This window comes from Macaca nemestrina, chromosome 1, assembly GCF_043159975.1.
Source record: "Macaca nemestrina isolate mMacNem1 chromosome 1, mMacNem.hap1, whole genome shotgun sequence".
Taxonomy (NCBI): Eukaryota; Metazoa; Chordata; class Mammalia; order Primates; family Cercopithecidae; genus Macaca; species Macaca nemestrina.
The window spans coordinates 121,639,784-121,659,216 of record NC_092125.1 but is presented as its reverse complement, the minus strand read 5'-3'; the positions used below and the strand labels follow the sequence as shown (position 1 = coordinate 121,659,216).

The following is a 19,433-nucleotide window of genomic DNA, read 5'->3' as shown; positions in this document are numbered from 1 at the left end:
CTCTGTGTGTTCTCAATCCTTTTCCTTCAGTTCTTGCTGTCAAAAAAAAAATACAACCATTTCTTTTTATTTTTACACACCCACCCGGATACTTAGAAAATATCCCTCCCTAGTGCTTAGCCTGTTCTCATGAAGTTAGAAAAGACATTTGCAAATGTCTTTTTTACTGAATAAATCCCTGCAGCAGTGTGACACCTCTCACATTTTACAACAATTATCAAGATGAAGGCAAGATCAAAGACGTGAAGTGCTTTGGTTTGAACAGAGCATTTGGCCAAATATTTCATGATACCCATGTGAATGAATTAGAGAAGTATGACTTAAACAAAATCAGTTGGCTGAATAACAAAAAGAAATCCAAAGAGTATTGACTACAGATCACTGTAAACTTGAAGGGAAGACTCTTCTCTAGTCAGTTGCCACATCTTTAAAGTGAAGGGAGTGTTCCAATATTTGGTGTAAAAGATTATTTTTGGTTGTGCATGAGGGATTTTTAAAAAATATTTAATGTGTTTATTTTAATGTATAGTGGGAAAATGAATATTATCGTATAAACCCATACTTTCATGGATCTTATTAAAGTTTAAAAATTGAGGAAATTCAAAAAAGAATATTTGTAATAAAATAGTAAAGGTAGTGCTATTTGTTTAATGTCTTCACAGGTCACATAGGCAATATCGCAATCCTAAATATAAAATCTTATAACCTAGCAATTTCACTTTTAGAAATGTATCATGCCAGGCCGGGCGCGGTGGCTCAAGCCTGTAATCCCAGCACTTTGGGAGGCCGAGGCAGGTGGATCACGAGGTCAGGAGATCGAGACTATCCTGGCTAACATGGTGAAACCCCGTCTCTACTAAAAAATACAAAAAAAAAAAACTAGCCGGGCGAGGTGGCGGGCGCCTGTAGTCCCAGCTACTCGGGAGGCTGAGGCAGGAGAATGGCGTAAACCCGGGAGGCGGAGCTTGCAGTGAGCTGAGATCCGGCCACTGCACTCCAGCCTGGGCGGCAGAGCGAGACTCCGTCTCAAAAAAAAAAAAAAAAAAATACAAAAAAAACTAGCCGGGCGTGGTGGTGGGCGCCTGTAGTCTCAGCTACTTGGGAGGCTGAGGCCGGAGAATGGCGTGAACCCGGGAGGCGGAGCTTACAGTGAGCCAAGATCACGCCACTGCACTCCAGCCTGGGAGACACAGCGAGGCTCCGTCTCAAAAAAAAAAAAAAAAAAGAAATGTATCATGCCCAAGTACACAAAGAAACAATGTTCATTGCAGCTTTATTTGTAACAGCAAAATACTAAAAACAAAACAAAAATCCTAACTGATTAAATGACGTCATTAGGAAATGGCTAAAGGTGTTATTGCACATCCATGCAATGGCCGTTTTCCTTTTAAGCCAGTGATTCTCAACTGCGCGCAATTTTGCCCAATCTAGCAATGTCTGGAGATACTTTGGTTGTCACAACGGTGGAAGAAGGAAGGTATGCCACAGTACCTAAGGGGTAGAAGCCAGGGATGCTGCTAACCCTCCTTTGATGCATAAGACAGCCCTCCACAATGAAGAATATTCAGTTCAGAGGCTCCTTGACTTATAATGGGATTCCATCTCGATAAACCCATTGAAGTGGAAAATATTAATGTTTATGAGAACACATGGACACAGGGAGGGGAACATCACAAACCGGGGCTGTCAGCAAGTCAGGGGCAAGGGAAGGGAGAGCATTAGGACAAATACCTAATGCATGCGGGGCTTAAAACCTAGATGACAGGTTGAAAGGTGCAGCAAACCACCATGGCACATGTATATCTATGCATCATACCTGCAGGTTCTGTACATGTATCCCAGAACTTAAAGTAAAATAAAAAATATTAATGTTTTCAACTAACCACTATTTTATCAGGATGTAACTCCATCATAAGTCGATGAACAAACTGACAACACATTTTGTTTGTTTGTTTGTTTTTTGCACCGTTGTAGAGCCAAAAAATCATAGGTTGAACCATCAGAAGTCAGGGACCACCTGTACTGATAATTTAATAGTGCCAATGGTGAGAGACCCTGGTTTAAGCAGAACTGCTTTTTTGTGGTCATCAGTTCTTACTCTTTTCATTCCAAAAGAAGTTTGACCGTGTGCTACTAGTTAAACCCTTATTACACTAGATTTAAAAAGTAAACTGTTTCATCTATTACAAAGCAAGCTCTTTTGGTGAAGGATTCATGACTGATTCACCGTTGTTACCCCAGATCCAATGGTTAAATGGTCTGTCTTTGGAATGAATGAGCTGAGAAAAAGCATAGCCAAAGAAGTGGGCACACCCTGGCTTAGAAACAGGCAGATTTGGGTCACTAATAGAGAAACTCTGGACAATATATTTGAAAAGTAGCAATAATGACACTTTTCTTGAAAGGTTTAAAAAAACAGAGATTATAAATGTAAACTGTCTGACTCATGGTAGGCACTCATAGAGGCAACGGTTGTTATTGCTGCTAATGGTTATTATTATTGGCAGTGAGATCAGCACCTAACAACATTGAACTAACTGCTCAACAGGTTTAACTAATAGATCCTTAAAGTCCTTTCCTACTCATTCTGTGGCATAGTCCTGAAAGCAATTCATTCATTCATTCATTTTTCTAACTTATTCAACAAATACTTATTTTCTACTCTAATGGAGTAAGCAAAAACTAAAATCACAAAAATTTAAAATACAAGCATGCAACTTAGATGTTAGAGACTCCCTGCCCCTCAGTGGTCTGATTACACTCTGCCTAAATCCCAGCCCCACAACCTGTGTCAGCCCAGTGTCCCCGATAATCCAGCAAAGTCTCAAGAATTCCTCCTTATGTTTTTCTCTACTCCTGTGCTCCTTCATCCTTGGGTGTAGACTGTTTTTCTGCATAGCTGCCTGGTGCATGACTTAACCCTTTTACTGGCCTCCATAAGAAATCCTTACACATCTAGTTCTTGGTAGTTTTTACTAAAAACAGGGGTGAGGGGTGCCTGTGAAGGGTCACATCCCCTAATGCAAAGACTTCACCAACTCCTGGCTCCTCTCAGCTATCCCGGTGTTCTCTCTCTCCCATTCCAGAGTCCCTGAAAAACTCCTCCCTTGCTTGCTACAGTTTAGTTCTAACCAGATCCATAATGCTTGGGCTTTCACTGTCTATATCCAAGGCAGATATTAGGGTACTTTCTCAGATAAATCCAAAGAGGAATTCCAATAGCAACTGTTACTATAGTCACCTTTCCCTATTTACTTATATTTTGTATAAGTATGATTAAGAAAACATGCAGGATGTACTGTTTGGGAAGAAGATGGTTTAGAAACTTCTTTACCATGGAAGGTATCTGAGCAGGAAAGGGAAACAATCAAAAGGATATTCTAGGAAGACGCTTAGAGACAAGTAAAAGAAGGAATGGGGCAGAGACCCACTGGATGGCAGGAAAGGGGCAGGGTGCTAAACCATCTTGAGTTGATCTTTTCCCACCTTCCCAGTGCTGTGCCTTTGCTCATGGTGACTGATTCCCAATTCAGAAAGGTGCAGCTCTATGGTGGCTGTCCTCTGTATGCTGGAGATAACGGTGAGAATAGACACAAGGGGATCAGTTCCCTGATCAATCAGATACAAGCTAGGCAGTGACCACAATAAACCATAAGAAAGAAATGATAGTCATGGGCCAGACACAGGGCTCACACCTGTAATTCCAGCAATTTGGGAGGACGAGGTGGAAGGACCACTTGAGTCCAGGAGTTTAAGACCAGCCTGAACAACATAGAGAGACCCCCGTCTCTACAAAGAGTTTTTAAAAAAATTAGCTGGGCATGTTGGCACATGTCTGTGGTCCCAACTACTTGGGAGGCTGAGGTGGGAGGATCGCTTGAGCCCAGGAGTTCAAGGCTGCAGTGAGCTGTGACCGTGCCACTGCATTCCAGCCTGGGTGACAGAGCAAGATTCTGTCTCAAATAAATAAATTAAACTAAAGATATGATAATCATGGTGTTTTGACCTATAAGAATTTGTAGTGATGACTAATTGATGGTGAGGTCCCAAGAAATGAAATAAATGAGCAGCCTACTAAGGTGCAGCTAGATATACATAGATGAAAAATTTCTAGGTCTACAAGACAGAAACCTAACCCAGATTCACAGCTTTTTACCCAGTTCCCAGGTCTAAGCTAGTTCACAGTCCTGGAGCCACTTAACTATGAGGAAGCTGGGTCCTTCTGAGAAAGGATCCTGCAATGTAGCCACACGTATGCGTTCTGAATTTTCACCCAAGCTTTCCCCAGAGATAGTGTGGGCTGCATGACTTCACATTGGGGAAAAGAAATGCCTAGACTATGCAGAGACATTAGATACTGTCTCTAAATTTACACTGATTCTCAGAGACTGGAAACACCAATGCACCTAACGTGTCACTGGGGGCTTATAAAGTTCAAAGGGTAAATGAAGTCTTGGCCTGAGTCCATCTAAGCAGCGTAACCATGGACTTATTATGTGATTCTTCCCAAGTCCCAGAATGTATACTGAGAATAGATATCAGAAACAAGCAGAGTCCTTACATTATTTCCCTGGCCTCTGGTAGGAGGACTGTTATGGTAGGATCAGGCAGAAACCTCTGGAGTTGCATATATGTATGCGTGGTGTGTGTGTGTGTGTGTGTGTGTGTGTGTGTGTGTGTGTGTGTGTGTGTGTGTGTGTAAAACTTTATAGTTTAAAAAAATAGTAAAACCAAACCAAACCAAACAAAAAACCACTACGACGTCCCTAGAGAAATGGCAGAAATAATGCTACCATCAAAAACTTGAGAAATGCAGAGTGATAATTCTTACAATATCATCCCTTTATTCACCTAATTGGAAACCAGACAAATTCTGAAGAATGACAGTTGATAATCAGGTTGTGCTGCCAATCACAACTGCAATTCCAGATGTGCTGTTCTTTAATGGAGCAAAACGACATAGCCCCTTGCACTTGACGTACAGCTACTGACCTGCTTTATTTTCCATTCCAATCATTATGGGATTTGGGGAAACTGCACTTGTATGGTAGGGACAAGAGTATACTTTTATTAATACCATCTTGCCCCAGGACTGTCAACTCTTCCACTTTTTGTTACAATGTAGTCCAAAGTGAACTTAATTTTCTTAGTAGCCCACAAAACATTATATTGGTCCACTGTATTAATGCCATTATGCCTTAAATCAGGGAGAATATATAGTGTCCTCTCTCCCAAGGCCAAAATGCATAGCTGCAATTAAGAACCAAGGGGTAGAAATAGGAGTTGCCTTTTTTACTATTGTATCCAATAATTCACTTGAAGAGTTTCTGCTTCTTATTCAGTAGTCCCGGCTAAGCAGGCTTGAAGATTCTAGCATTAAATGAGCAATGTTTCACCCAGTAGTTATGGTCTCAATGAATTAGAAGCTAAGGCTACCTCTTGGCCATCTGGGGCTCCTTAGGCCACTGGAAAAAAAAAATGTGAAGAAAGAAGCCATTGTACCGGTTGGGGTAACTGATCCCAGTTGCCAGGGGGGAATTGAGTTGCTGCTGCACAACTAGAGAAAGGACTGTGTTTACAACTCTGGGGACTCAGGGACATCTTCAGTACTCCCTTGCCCAGTAATTCCCACGACAGAAAGCAGCAGAAACCCAATAAAGAGCAAATCACTAAGAACTCAGACCCCGCATACAGGTTCGGTCATCTCACCAAGGTTCTCAGAGGGTGAGGGGAACCTCAACGAGGAGTTCTCAGAGGGTGAGGGGAACCCAACGTGGAATGGATGGTGGGAAAAGATGGCCATGATACTTAGGCTGTATGACCATTTATGAGTAGGAACTCTAACAGCTATATTCCGTTACTTGTTTTTCTCTTTTCACTTTTCTACTGCTGCTTTATATGAGGATACTAATGATACCTAATCCTTTAGGTTTAAGACGGAAGTATGAACAAATGGTTATCACCCCATAATGATAAAATAGTTGTTGGGACTCTGGGCATCTCTTGTGTTGAGGACATGAAATTTCACCTATATTAAGGACAAGAGAGGATAAGGGGCAAAAAAGTAGACTAAACATATTTTCCAACTGCCCTTCTATTAATATTTCCCATCTTTCTCCACCTTGCTTGCTGCCCCTGAAAGTCTGTCTGTTTGGACTACATCAAATGGGCTTTGTCAGGTTCAGCCTGACAGAAGAGTAGAGGAAGGGAGAGAAATTGGGGTATTCACCCCATGACATGGTATCAAGGGAACTCTTATCTCTTGATAAAGGTCACCGCTGCTCTCAAAGCAGATGCTCTCCAAAACTATCTTTTCTTCCAGTTTCAGGTAACTTCTCCCTTCCCTTGCCCTTGGGCACTAGCTCTTTGGTTCTCCTACACCATTTCCAAACCTTTGTAATTAGTCCCCTTATAAATAAACCTTCCAAAACCATCTTGAGTGTACCATTTGCTTGTTGTGATAATTCATTGCACGTCTATCAAATCATCACATTGTATACCTTGAATATACACAATATTTGTCAATTAACTTTTTCTTTTCAGACTATGCTTCACTCCCATCGCCCAGGCTGGAGTGCAGTGACCCAATCTCGGCTCACTGCAACCTGCGCCTCCCAGGCTCAAGTGATTTTCCTGCCTCAGCCTCCCGAGTAGCTGGAACTACAGGCGCACACCACCGTGCCCGGCTTTTGTATTTTTTATAGAGACAGAGTTTCACCATATTGCCCAGGGTGGTCATGAATTCCTGAGCTTAAGTGATCTGCCCACCTCGGCCTCCAAAAGTGCTGGGATTACAGGCATCAGCCGCCACACCTGGCCTAATTATTTTAATTTAAATGTTAAGCAGGGAAAATGTATCACTTTGATGACTGGGATATGAACCCTTGTTTTCCAGTAATCTTTACTTTTGGCTAGCACCTAAACACTTAATTCCATCCTGTCTCTCTCTAGACTAAGTTGCTGAATGCAGGACAACCATGTCTGCCTTGCTCACTATCAAACCACAAAATGCCTAACAACTTCTGATACACCATAGCTGCTCACTGCCGAGTATTTCTGCCTGGTTTCTGACCCATTTGGAATTCTCAAAAGGCAATCTAAGGCAGTGCTTCCCAAACTTTAATACGCATGAGTCACATAGGAAGCTTTTGAAAATGTCAATTCTGACTCAGTAGATCTGGACATTCTGTATTTCTAGCAAGTTCCAGGTTATACAGATGCTCCCAGTTTATGGAACACATTTTGAGGAACAAGTTAATGGCTTATAAAATTAAGCCAGAACCCCCGTCCAAAAAAAAAACCAATATTGTATGCTCCCACTTACACAAATGTCTAGAATAGTCAAATTTGTAGAAACGAAGATGGTGATTGCCAGGGTCTTGAGGAAGGGGAGTTACTGTTTAATGAGTACAGTTTCAGTTTGGGGTGATGAAAAAGTTTTGGAGATGAAAGTGGTGAAAGCTGCACAAAAATGCAAATGAACTTAATGCCACTGGACTGTACACTTACAAAGTTAAAATGACAAATTTTACATTAAAAAAAAAAAAAAAAACTTTAAAAACTCAAACAAGGCCCAAGTTGATCTTGCTTCAAGGAGTCTGCCACAACAGGTCCAGGGCCAGTGGTGCACGCAGAGCCTGTCTTACCTGCCTCCAGATGCTTAGATCAAAGGTTGCATTAATGCTAACTCTGCCAAGCAAACTGCAGTTGGATAATGGTCTTAAAGGGTCTCATACATCAATTCTACTCAGAGGATTTCTGAGACAAGTTGCAGAAACTGCAGAACATGAAGCTAATTTAGGCTGTACATAAAAAGTGCATTTTCTAATCTAAACAATTTTCATGACTTAGAGCTCAGACTCCAGATAAAAGTTACTGCCAGAACGGAAAATTAGTTTGCAACTGAAATTCCTAATGCTTACAACATGGTGCCTCTCAAAGTGAAACGCTTGACTGGAATCTGGTATCTCATGATCACAGGGACATGTGAAATATAGCTATATCCACTGAAGGCACTTTGAACCAGTGACACTGGTTGGGCTTTCACCAGAATGTTAAAGGTGAAATTGTTGTTTGGGAATCAAATTCTTTATTATATTTTGAACTTTGATGGCCTATCCATTACATATTGAAGCTGCAGAACATCATTTATGAGACAAGGAGTTTCCACAGTAAGTAGAATGCTACTGTATTAAATGTTGTACCAGATGATAAAAGATTATGGGATCACTAATTGTGTCACAACTTAAAACGAGAGTTAACCTTTCTCTCAGATGCTCACAGCTCCCTCAGTTCCCTGGATTGCAGTAGTCCTGTGATCACTCAGTGAGACCAAAACTCCAGAAATGCCTATTTTTGATGGAGAACTAAAAAAGAAAATGTGTCTGGGGTCCAAGAGTTGTCTGCTTACCTTGTTTACTCTTCCAAAACTGTATCCTGTGAGCTGTTGATTAAGTTCTTGAGAAACTTTAACTCAAAATTGAGACTACAGCTTGCCTATCCTTTTTTGAAACAAAATCAATTACACAACTGATTCTAATGTGTTCAGTGTGACCATTACTCGCGCTGTCCAAATGCAACAAGAATCTGCCTCTTAATAATCAGAGCCCTTTACTTTCAGGTCTAGATGTGGCAAGAAGTTTTGGAGCCCTCTGAAGTCCAGTCTGATTTTAAAAATCTCCTAACATGCTATCTGGAGGAAACATGGCTGGAGGCCCAGAGCAGTTATCGAGCTTGGGTGTTTTTGCTGCTGTAATGTGATTGTGAACCAGTAAGTAATGTCCATATAGCTATTTATTAAAGAAACAGACTCCAACTGTCCTGTTGGGCAGGAGAGATACCCTGGAAATTAGCCCAATGTCTGATGCCACCTGAAATCGTAGGCAAGCCTTCTTCAGTATTCCTTGTGGTTCTGAGCACCATGCAAGGGGTGAGTCTCACAGCCCTTGGTGGACCAGAGAACAGCCGTGGAAGAGTAGGTTTGATTAGTGGACTTCAGAGTAAGGATGTAGATAGAGAAATGGGTTTACTCTAGTGTTTAGACATTTTAACCAATGAAATTAAATGCAAAATATTTGTATATTTTTAAACAATAGATTGATCTCATTTCTACCTGTCATCAGCTCTGTACTCATTCTACTAGAACTATTCTCAAGTGAAGGACCTAGCAAATCACCCCACATGTGATAGCACCATTTCTAATTATTCTGTGGTCATCTTTTATTTTAAACTATCTTCTTTGCTCACTGCAACATATACATTCACCCAAAATTGTGCTAGTTGTTCTTCCTACTGTATTTGATAAGGTTTATAAATATCTTGGTGGTGGTCACTGATAGATGTGAATTACTCTCATCAGTACAGATCTATCTGAACTAAAACATTTTTTTACAATAAAACATGGTCCTTCAAAAACCATGCTTTCTGGTCAGGCACGGTGGCTCATGCCTGTAATCTCAGCACTTTGGAGGCAAAGGCAGGCAGATCACCTGAGGTCAGGAGTTTGAGACCAGCCTGACTAACATGGTGAAAGCCGTCTCTACTAAAAATACAAAAGTTAGCTGGGCATGGTGGTGGGCGTCTGTAATCCCAGCTACTCATGAGGCTGAGACAGGAGAATCGCTTGAACCCAGAAAGTGAAGGTTGCAGTGAGCCAAGATCATGCCACTGCACTCTAGCCTGGGCAGCAAGAGTGAAACTCCATCTCAAAAAAAGAAAAAAAAAACAAAAAACCTGTTTTCCTTCCTTATTGTAACCACCTTAACACATACACACATTTCCTTTCTTATCTCTCTCACTGAGTTTTTTCTCCATCATTCTTAAGTCCATGAAGAAAAGGGCTATGCAAATTCCTACTCACCTCAAGCTCCCCCACCCCTTACTTTCTCTAAGTGTCCACAAAATTAAAGTTTTCTCTTTGAGAGGCAGAACTTAAATGATTGTACCTACCCATTCTATTTCCTCCCACATTATAAAAACGATGGAAGACTTTATTCCTACTCCTCATCAACCCCAGATCATCACATGACTATAAATTCCCATGTTTTACTCAAGGGTAATCAGTCATGTCAAGGGTGAAGCAAGGAAGCTTTACTGAGAAGTATTTGCCCATATTCCTTCAGACTTCCCCAGTTTCCTAATGTGATTTTTACCTAAATTGAACCTGCAAAGCTCAAAAGCACATAATTGATTATATTTAGTTTCAATATAATCAGTAACTGATCCATGACTTCTAACTGGCAATACCCACTCCACCAACCCAAGAATTAATGTTTACCTGAAGTTCTAACTAGCTTCTTTGGGAAGCTGCGGAAGCACAGGAAAAATAATGGGCTACAAGACTGACACCATGATGACTCACATAAGTGAAATATATCTAACTACACATGACACACACGCTTCAAAAAAGACAGGCCAACAATGCCTAAACTCTTTATTTCACCAACCAGTATTTCTGATATTCCTCCTGATACTGGATGTTAAAACCTTAGAAATCTATAAATACTGCATTCATACTTTCCACATCAAGAGAAGGGGGCCCAGGGCAGAAGATGTCAGGACCCAGGCTGTTTGGGGTGGGAAAAGTAGCAAAGATTTCTCAACAGTCTGTGTCAGTTTTCTAACTTAACTGAAATGCCTTTAAGCTCTCCTTCATCCCCAAACTTTCCCCTATGGCATCTATGATAGAAAAACACTCCTCTCTCATATATGCCCCATCACTGGGGAGCCGGGGAGAAGGGAGTGGGCATTATAAAGGCAAGCCAAACTTTTTATTCAGCCAGAAAATGGATTTCTGATTCAGTTTAAAGGCAAAGAGTTATGTAAATCCGTACCAAGTCCTGCTTCTTCCTCAAAGTGAGCTGGGCTGCATTTTTGTGACTGGAAGCATTTCTCGTAATGGTGAATTAAGCACTTTAAAAAAATAAAATCAATCCCATCTCTATAAGTAGCATAAGAGCTGCTTCTAAGAACCCAGGGATGCCCACATCCCATAACCCACCCAGACACAGCCAATTCCTCATAGACAGCTACATGGGAAGAATAAAACCCTCTCATCAACTTGTTTTGGGGGGTGAGGGAGAGGCAGTGCTTAGGGAATATGTAGGATGGATTGTTTTATTCCTGCCACTACCAAAAACTATAAATCTACACACACAGTCACACGTACATACATGTCCATTTTTAAGAAAGCTTTTCCTCCCTGTGACTACAGGAACCCAGAATTCAGCCTCCCTCAGGCTGAGGGACGATGCCTTTTAATGGCACAGATCTAGCATATCAACATACTACAGAAGGCTCCTGTGTTGTCTCACAAGCTGAGAGGGTAGGGCAAAGAAGTGGACGCTCATGGGGGACTTGCTTTGTGTCTTAAATCCAATCTACTCAGTAACACTCGCAGGTCCAGGGGCTGGGAGAGGTTCTGTGGGCACGATGTGGTGGACGACCTGATGGTCCCAGCCCACTGTGGTAAGCAGGGAGTGATTGAGCGGGGACCAAGTCGCATCTCTCACAAAGTCTCTGTGGGCTCGGCTTCTAAACCTAGAAGAAAAAAAGTCAGGGCATAGTAGAGACAAGAAAAGCAGACCTGGAGAAAAAAGAGAACCCAACACATCTGGGGCATATTTTTTGGGTGTGTTACACACATTTCACCAACTGTATGGCCTCGTCGCCAGGATAGCAGTGTAGCTATCCACAGTGGATGTCATCAATCATCCAATCCAGTCCTCTATTTTCATAGATGAAGAAATGCTGGATAGAACAAGACAGTGATGTGGGGCAGTAACAGGCAGCAAATCATGGCAAGGAGGGAAGTACAATTCAGGTCTTCCAAGTGCTGCCTTTTACCCTGTAGCAGACTGCATTTCATATGCAGTTCTCTATGTGAAAGGATATACTGCCGCCCCCTTGTGGGAGAGGGCTGGAGTGCTAGACTTAAAAATTCCACCTACCACCCCGCTCTACCAAGGACACAGCTTTGTCCTTGGGGTTGTGAATGTGCCCCATGAACGGAGAGGGTCAACAGCCAGCCTGCTTCCATTACCAAGTCCCTTCAGATACAGACGGAGAATCTGTTCTCCAAAAGCACAATACACTTTTCTGAAGAGGAAAATGACTCACCCACTCACTGCTCCCCTTCCCTGATTCCCAAAGGATTCCACTTCACACTTACACCTCAGAAAGGCTTGAGTCCAGCACAGCAAGTGAGCAGTCTTCACTGAGAGAGGCCAGGAAGGGAACACTATCAGAGGGAGGAGAGGGTTGTGAAAGGCAAAGCCTGGATCCCAAGACAAAACCTTAACTGAGCTGGCGCCACCGCTACTGTAAAGTGACCCAGAAAAGGCAGCCTGATTCCCACTTTTGGCTAAGGTCTGGCTACTCTAAGTTGACACTAAAAGTTTCAAGTAAAGATGAAGGAAATGAAGCAAAGTTAGGGTTGACAACCATCCTGGTAACTAACCGCCCCGTCTGGTCCCTCTCTATAGCTTCAGCAATAACCCAGAAACACAGGCTTTTCCAACCTCACAGTCCCAGAAACCCACAATATGAACCATGTTGGGTGTTGAGCAGGAATGAGACCACATTTTAGCCATTTCAGACAGAAACCGTATAATCTGAAAAATCCTTTGATTCCCAAAGCATTCCACTTCCCACTTAAGAGATCTTTGATGTTCCAAAACCTCAGTTAGAACACTGTCTGCTTTAAGGAACTACTTAATGAGCTAATGCTTTGAAAACATACACACACACCCTCACTGTTCCCATTTATACCCATCAGGCCCCTGATGACAAAGAACAGTACCTGTGTGGGGAGAACACCAGCCCAGTGACACACTGGGAATGTACAGCTGAGCTCAGGACACAGCTTGTACTCTTGGTATCCACAAGGGAGACTGTCCCATTCTCATCACCTGTAGAAGAGAAGGGACATGTCATGGTAATTAAGAGCATGGACTTTGGTGCCAAAGATTTGAATCCTAGTTCCTTAAGCTTGGAAAAGTTAACCATTCTGAGCATCAGTTATCTCTTTTGCAAAGCAGGGATAAGTCGTCACTGGATGATTGTGAAAATTAAGTTAATGAATGAAGCAGTTATTATTTTAACCACAAACTACGTCACCATACACACAGCCTCATGACCACGATAGCTCTACACCTACCCACTGTAGAAAAGAATTCGCTGTGTAGCAATCCACTTGCTTTGTGGCTCACTGACTTATAGCCATGCCCAGAAAAATCAAATCCACTGGGAAAATAATCATGTTCTCCAAAGCTACACTAAAACTACCTTGGCATCACCCCACCTCCCCACCCTCAATTCATAATTCATCTAGTGTCCATGAGGGCTAAGACTGAGCAGCAAGGGCCTTGTGCATTGTGGAGTCAGCTCTTTCTCTTTCCTCCTCCCCTTTCCCAGAGTCAATATGAAGTCTGACATGCTGCCTTACCAAAGACAAAGACTTCACTTTGCTGAGGATGCCAAGCCAGTGAGGTAGGAAGGTAGCCAGGCGCACTGCAGCCTGCAAAGGAGAGAAGAGGGTCTGGACAAAAACTCAAAAGAGTCCAGAAGAAGCGGTTTCTCAAATGACATCACTCTAAATCCTGGGAGCACCTTTATTTGATTTCCCAAACCCTGCTAAGGCAGCAGTGTCCTCATCCTTGAGCCTCATAACCATTTATCCACCAGCTTCCTGCCCTTTCTGGACATGAGTCACAGGCAAGTTTCAGGCACAAATCATGAAGATAACAATTCTGGCCCCTTTGTCCTCCCGTCTAATAAAGTAAATCAGCCACCCAGGAACTGGCCCTTCCTCTTGGTATGCATTGCAAGAATGGGGTTAGCAGAGTCTCAGTGGAAAAGAAGGAGATTATGTCACTCATGTCACAGTAACTACACTGGGCATCTGGCAACTATGCTTTGACACTGGCCAAAGAAATTCTTTTCTATCAGGGTTCCAAGTACTACTCTCCCACCAATGAATCTCAGACTCACCAATCTGTGATGCTGGCTTGGGACAGCGGGTATCCCAGAGTAAAATTCTGTTGTCCTAGAGGAAGGCGGAACAGAAAAAGGATCTCACAGTCCAAAGCGCTGCAGGCCAGAAAGTCTCCACACTAGAGACTTTGGCCTATGGAGGGCTGGAGTGTGTTTAGGGAAGAAGGAGCTATCTCTTACCTCGCTGCATGAAAGAAACACAGAGTCCTTGTGAGGAGAGGCAGCAACACAAGTGACCTGTGCAGCATGAGCTATAAAGGAGAGAGAAAGAGAAACATGATAGAAAACAAGCTGAAGCATTACAAGAGGGCCAGCCCAGGAGTAATCAAGGTGCAGGAGGGAGGGAGGGCTGGTCTCATGATGCAATTTAACAAATTTTGTGGGAGATTATGGATCAGACAAAAGCTAAGAGGAGAAGTTTATACACTTATAAAACCTAAAAAGCCTTGTTAAAAAAAAATGTATTAGTGAAAACAATGAATGAGAAATTAGGAGCTTACTAAGAATAACAAAGGAATTTCCAGTTAAGGCATCTTAGACGTGAGATCTAAATAATTCTAGAATAGCAGTCTTCATACTGGAGCACACATACCTCCAAGTAGTATACAAAAACTTTCGAGGGAGTTCTGGGCACTAATAGTATTAAGAGAGCCAATTTCTCTAATGTTCTCTTTCTTAAAATTGAACTGCCTCTATTTTCACAATCACCCTTCTTCCACTTTAAAGAAAGAACACATACCTGTCATTCATCCCAGATCTTTCCATGGTACAATGCTCAGGGGTATAAAAACATAAGGGTTCTAAACTAAGGCACAAAAGCGGCTTTTCCCTAAGAACCGAAGAGCAAAAAGAAAGAGCATCTAGGTAAAATTCAATGAAGGGGGCGCTGATCTTGTTTCAGTCACACCACAAACACAAGTATGGTTCTGTAACTTCACTCTGTTTCTGTCTAATAACGAGAACTAAAACATATGACAGATCGTTGTGATAAGGACATATTCAACAACTTTATCTGAATTTAAAAACAAAGTCAGACTTTTTCTGACAGAAAATTTAGTCTAACTTGGTCCACTGGCTTTACAATGCAGATTGGCTTTTGCCAGTTAGGCTATTTGGTAGACATTTGTACAAACTAAATAGGATTAACCTGCAAACCTGAAATTTGGACAAATATACGCTTGAAATAAGTATATAATAAATTATATGCCAGAAATTACCTTCTCTGCAACTACTTAAAAAATTTCTTTAGGTATCAATTTTAAAATGTATGAGGGGGCACAGATTTTCAAAATTGTTTTAGGAGGTCTACATGTAAAAAACTTTAAAGTCACTGCTACATGTTAATTGGAAACTGTGGAAACCTTTTCTACAGTCATTTTACCAGACTTTCCCAGGTAGTCTGAATGTGGCCCTTCCCTGAGGCAGAAGGATGGAACTAAACCAGCTTCCATAGTTCTTTCCTAGCCCTAGAATTCATAGAAAGTCAACAGAATAAGAAGTAAGAAAAGGAATTTATTGCTCACTTGAAAAAAGCAAAGCTCTGGGACAAGCATCATGGTGGTAAAGAAAAGATGAAGAATACATGGTTCCTCTACCCTCAAAGGTTTTGGGGCAGGATGCAGTGGCTCATGCCTGTAATCTCTCAGCACTTTGGGAGGCCAAAGCGGGAGATCCCTTGAGCCCAGGGATTTGAGACCAGCCTGGGCAACATAGCAAGACTCTGTCTCTACAAAAAATTAAAAAATAATAAAGGATTTGGAATTCAGCAGGGGGAATAAGACACAAACACAAAGAATAACAGAAAGGCTGCATGGCAGAAATGCTGAAAAAGAGTTAGCATTAACCAGGAAAGCACATATGTCTACGCAATAAAAGGCAAATAAAATAGACATAGGGCATTGACTTTTTTTTTCTCTCCTGAAACAGCTTCACTCTGTTGCCCAGGCTGGAGTGCAGTGACGTGATCTCGATTCACTGCAACCTCCGCCTCCTGGGTTCAAGCGATTCTCGGGCTTCAGCCTCCCAAGTAGTTGGGATTACAGATGTGCACCACTATGCCTGGCTAATTTTTGTACTTTTTAGTAAAGACGGGGTTTCGGCATGTTGGCCAGACTAGTCTCTAACTCCTAGGCTTCATATGATCTGCCTACCTCAGCCTCCCAAAGTGCTGGGATTTCAGGCGTGAGCCACTGCGCACAGCTGGGCATTCAACATTATTGTAAAACTATTTGCAAGTGACCCTGAAGGTCCAGGATACTGGACCTTGGATATGAGTCGGTGATTTCTCTGGTCTATAACTTAATCATGTACTTTGAAGTTAGAAATGGCAGGGAAAGGCACTTAGCCATTGAGAGAACCACAGTGATCAATCACCCAGCATCTAAATCTTGGAACATGCACACATTAAGGCTCTAGACATTATCTTCACAAAGAATGGCTCCCAAGATAAAGTCAACCACTAGTGCTGTTAATGAAAGTGAGCAGAAAGAGGGGCATTAAAAAAGCAATGGTTCTCAAAAGAAAACAGACATTTTATGAAGGTAAATACTCAAAAGTTCAAGATTTGAAAGTCTCAAGATTTATCCCTTGAGAATGTCAAGGATCTAATAAGCTTGAAGAGAGGAAATGCAGTAAAAGGGTTTCAATGCCATTACAAGAAAATGGGATTTTAATCCACTGGCCACAAGAAACTAATAAAAGACCAAAAGAGCTAGATTGCTAGTGGAGACATGAGTGCTACTACCTGTGTAAGGTAAAGCCTGAAAGCGAATAGGGGCATAGAAATGGATAGGAAGGTGACTGACCAGTGGAAAAGACTAAAAAGAACTTAGTGGCCAACTGATGGTGGGGAAACAGAAGGGGTGGAAAAGGACCGAGAGTTTGAGCCCTGTGTTGCCAAGGTGGTGAGGCCATCAATAGAAACAGGGAAACTGGCTGGTCTGAAGGTAGCGAGTTATCTCAATTGATTGTTCACAGTCAGTTACAGACTAAACTCCTTGTCTATTCTTCCCCTCTTTTCACTACTGTACTTGACTAGTCGAATTAAAAAAAAATAAAAAAGAAAGAAAAAAGAAACAAGGAAATTGAGAAAAGAACAAGGGGTAGATACTGGAGCCTGACTACTGTTTTATAAGAAAACTATCAGAACATGGAATTGCTGTTCCTAACATCAAAGCAAACTTCAGAAAGTCCAAAAACACAAGAGCTAAGACCAGGGCTAAAAATGAAAGAATACTCACCTCGGTATGAATTCAGTACCACCTGCTGAGCAAGGTCCCAAACCTTGATGCTAAGAGGCAAAAGAAAACAGACATTTAATCTTGACCTACACTAGCAACATAAAAACGTGTTCAAACATGAACTTCCTGTAATCAACATTCCCCAAGTCTTTGCCTCCTGGACTGCTGCTATGGTCTACTTACAATGGACTGCAAAATCCCTAAGGAAACCTTATAGACATGCTAAAGTTAGTCACTGAATTCTTAGAATAAGCCCAAAATGTTACCTAATGAGGTTAACAGGATAGGAAAGGCACCCAAAGGAGGCTCAGAGACAGAAGCAATGAGAACAGGGACCCACCAGAAGTCTTTGCTACCACTGACAGCTTGTGTGCCAGAGCTCAGGACACAGACTGTAGACACAATGTCATCATGCTCATACTTGCAGAACTTGCTGACAATAAGTGTTTCATTCTCATCTAGTTCCCACAATTCAACAGCACCTGTTGGGGGTAGGGTAAGGAAAACATGAGCTTGAATTATACCAAGGTAGTAATTCACTTCTAGGATTCAAAGAGCCACTGTCACTAAATTAACAAAGTAAGTTAGTTATTCCTATAAAAGCAAAGTCCACATCACTGAAGAGTTTAGCTAATTTCTGAGCCTTTGACTTTATTCTGTGTTACTGTTTTCCTAATGACAGCCCAGACAAGGAGGTGGAGAAAGCCAGTGATGTTAACACTTCCCAATTATTTGGACACTAATAAGTATTTGCTGAACTAGTTGAATAAATGTCTTGCAGAGTCTTTAAAAATATGTTGAATAATTGAACGTTTTGCACAGTGACTGGCTCAGTATAGAGAATCCGCCAAAAGTTTTCTTGATTATGTACTGTTCAAGCTCAATTGTCAGAGAGGTTAAATCTATAAGTGGGTCTTTTAAACTTCCATGCAATGCCAGCCAACTTCCAAATTCTGATTAAAAAAAAAAAAAAAATCCAAAGCCTGCATCGCTGAGCCTACAGTCAACACAAAGAAAGCAGAATGAAGACAAGAAAGCAGTAAGAAATGTAAAGAGACATGTAGCATAGATTGGCTTCAGTGTCATCTTAAAATCAAGATTATGCCTGGTCTGGGCTGCGGGGGTTAAGCAGCAGGTTACACAGAAGAAAAATGGTTCCAATCCGTTGCTTAATTTTGTTACGGATTTTTCTAGGAAATCTCAACAGACAATTTAGAATTTTAGAAAATATATTTCCCACCTACACAAGAGTTTGCATTCAGGGCCAACACTCTCAGGCTCCTCCAAGCACTGAACATAGGACATTAGATATTGAGCTCAGCCCTACCCGTACCCCAAGCCTCCATTCTACCACTCCACCCGGGGCTGGGGGTGGGGGTGAGGGGTGGATGAGGGGAAAGTGACTCACCTGAATCAGAGGCCACCAGAATACCTCTCTCTCCAACCCAAGTGAGGTCAGCCACTCCAGCCTCCGTTTGGACTCCAGCGGAGCAGAAGCCTTCGTTGGGGGCGGCACAAGGGTCCTTAAAAAGCCAGAGGGAGCCGGCCCAGCAGCGGCCACTCAGGCTGGAGGCCCCGAGGAGAAGCGCCCCATCTACGGGGGGTACAAGCTGTCAGCGCGTGAAGGGTGGAAGGGCTCGCCTCCATGAAGACCGCACAGAACAGCTTTCGGGCCGGGTCTGGATCTGAGCTCAGGAACGCGGGGCAGGGCTGGGGACAGCTCGGCGGCGCGACCCACGGGTCAGGATAACATGCAGGGCGGGGATGGGGTGGGAGGGTCAGTCTCTGGGGAGGGGCGCCCTGGGCCGGGGTAAGGGAGCTCCCAGGCCCGGGATCTCGGCTCACCGGACCGGTACCGCGCAGCCTCCAACTGTCGTTCCATGCAGGCGGGGGCATTAGGGGGAAGATTCCACTCCCGGGCCGCCGGGGGCACTAGGGGGGGCGGGGTTTCCTTCCGCATCTCCACGGTTCCAACTCCAACCTAGACTCAAATTGGACGCCAGCCGGAGACTCAGCTCCGATAGCAAACCCCACGTGGTGTGCCTCTGAGCCTCCGCCCCTCTCCCGAGGCTACGGCAAGTCTACTTCTCGCGAGAATTGCTTCTGTGGCTCCATCCTGCTTTCCGGCTGTCGCCCTCCAGCGATAGGTTCTCAGCATTACTTGCCTCGTCTCGCGATAATTAAAAAAAAAAAAAAATCTCC

At 42.7% G+C, this 19,433-nt stretch overlaps 1 protein-coding gene across 2 annotated transcripts; it reads right to left on the bottom strand.

Moving 5' to 3' along the window:
- Nucleotides 1-10,415: 10,415 nt before the first annotated feature.
- LOC105479211 (WD repeat domain 77) lies at nt 10,416-19,339 on the bottom strand. 2 transcript variants are annotated; one of them, XM_024792067.2, is made up of 11 exons: nt 19,077-19,339; nt 18,640-18,825; nt 17,572-17,713; nt 17,232-17,281; nt 14,173-14,243; nt 13,990-14,044; nt 13,445-13,516; nt 12,800-12,908; nt 12,170-12,238; nt 11,463-11,538; nt 11,213-11,407 (listed from the first exon to the last, which is right to left on the bottom strand). In XM_024792067.2, the coding sequence occupies exons 1-11, from the start codon at nt 19,189-19,191 to the stop codon at nt 11,345-11,347; spliced, it is 1,008 nt and encodes a 335-aa protein (XP_024647835.1). In that variant the 5' UTR covers nt 19,192-19,339; the 3' UTR covers nt 11,213-11,344. The 2 variants fall into 2 exon arrangements, with proteins under 2 accessions (XP_011735401.1, XP_024647835.1); XM_011737099.2 differs by having other exon boundaries at nt 10,416-11,538; nt 19,077-19,336.
- Nucleotides 19,340-19,433: the final 94 nt, after the last annotated feature.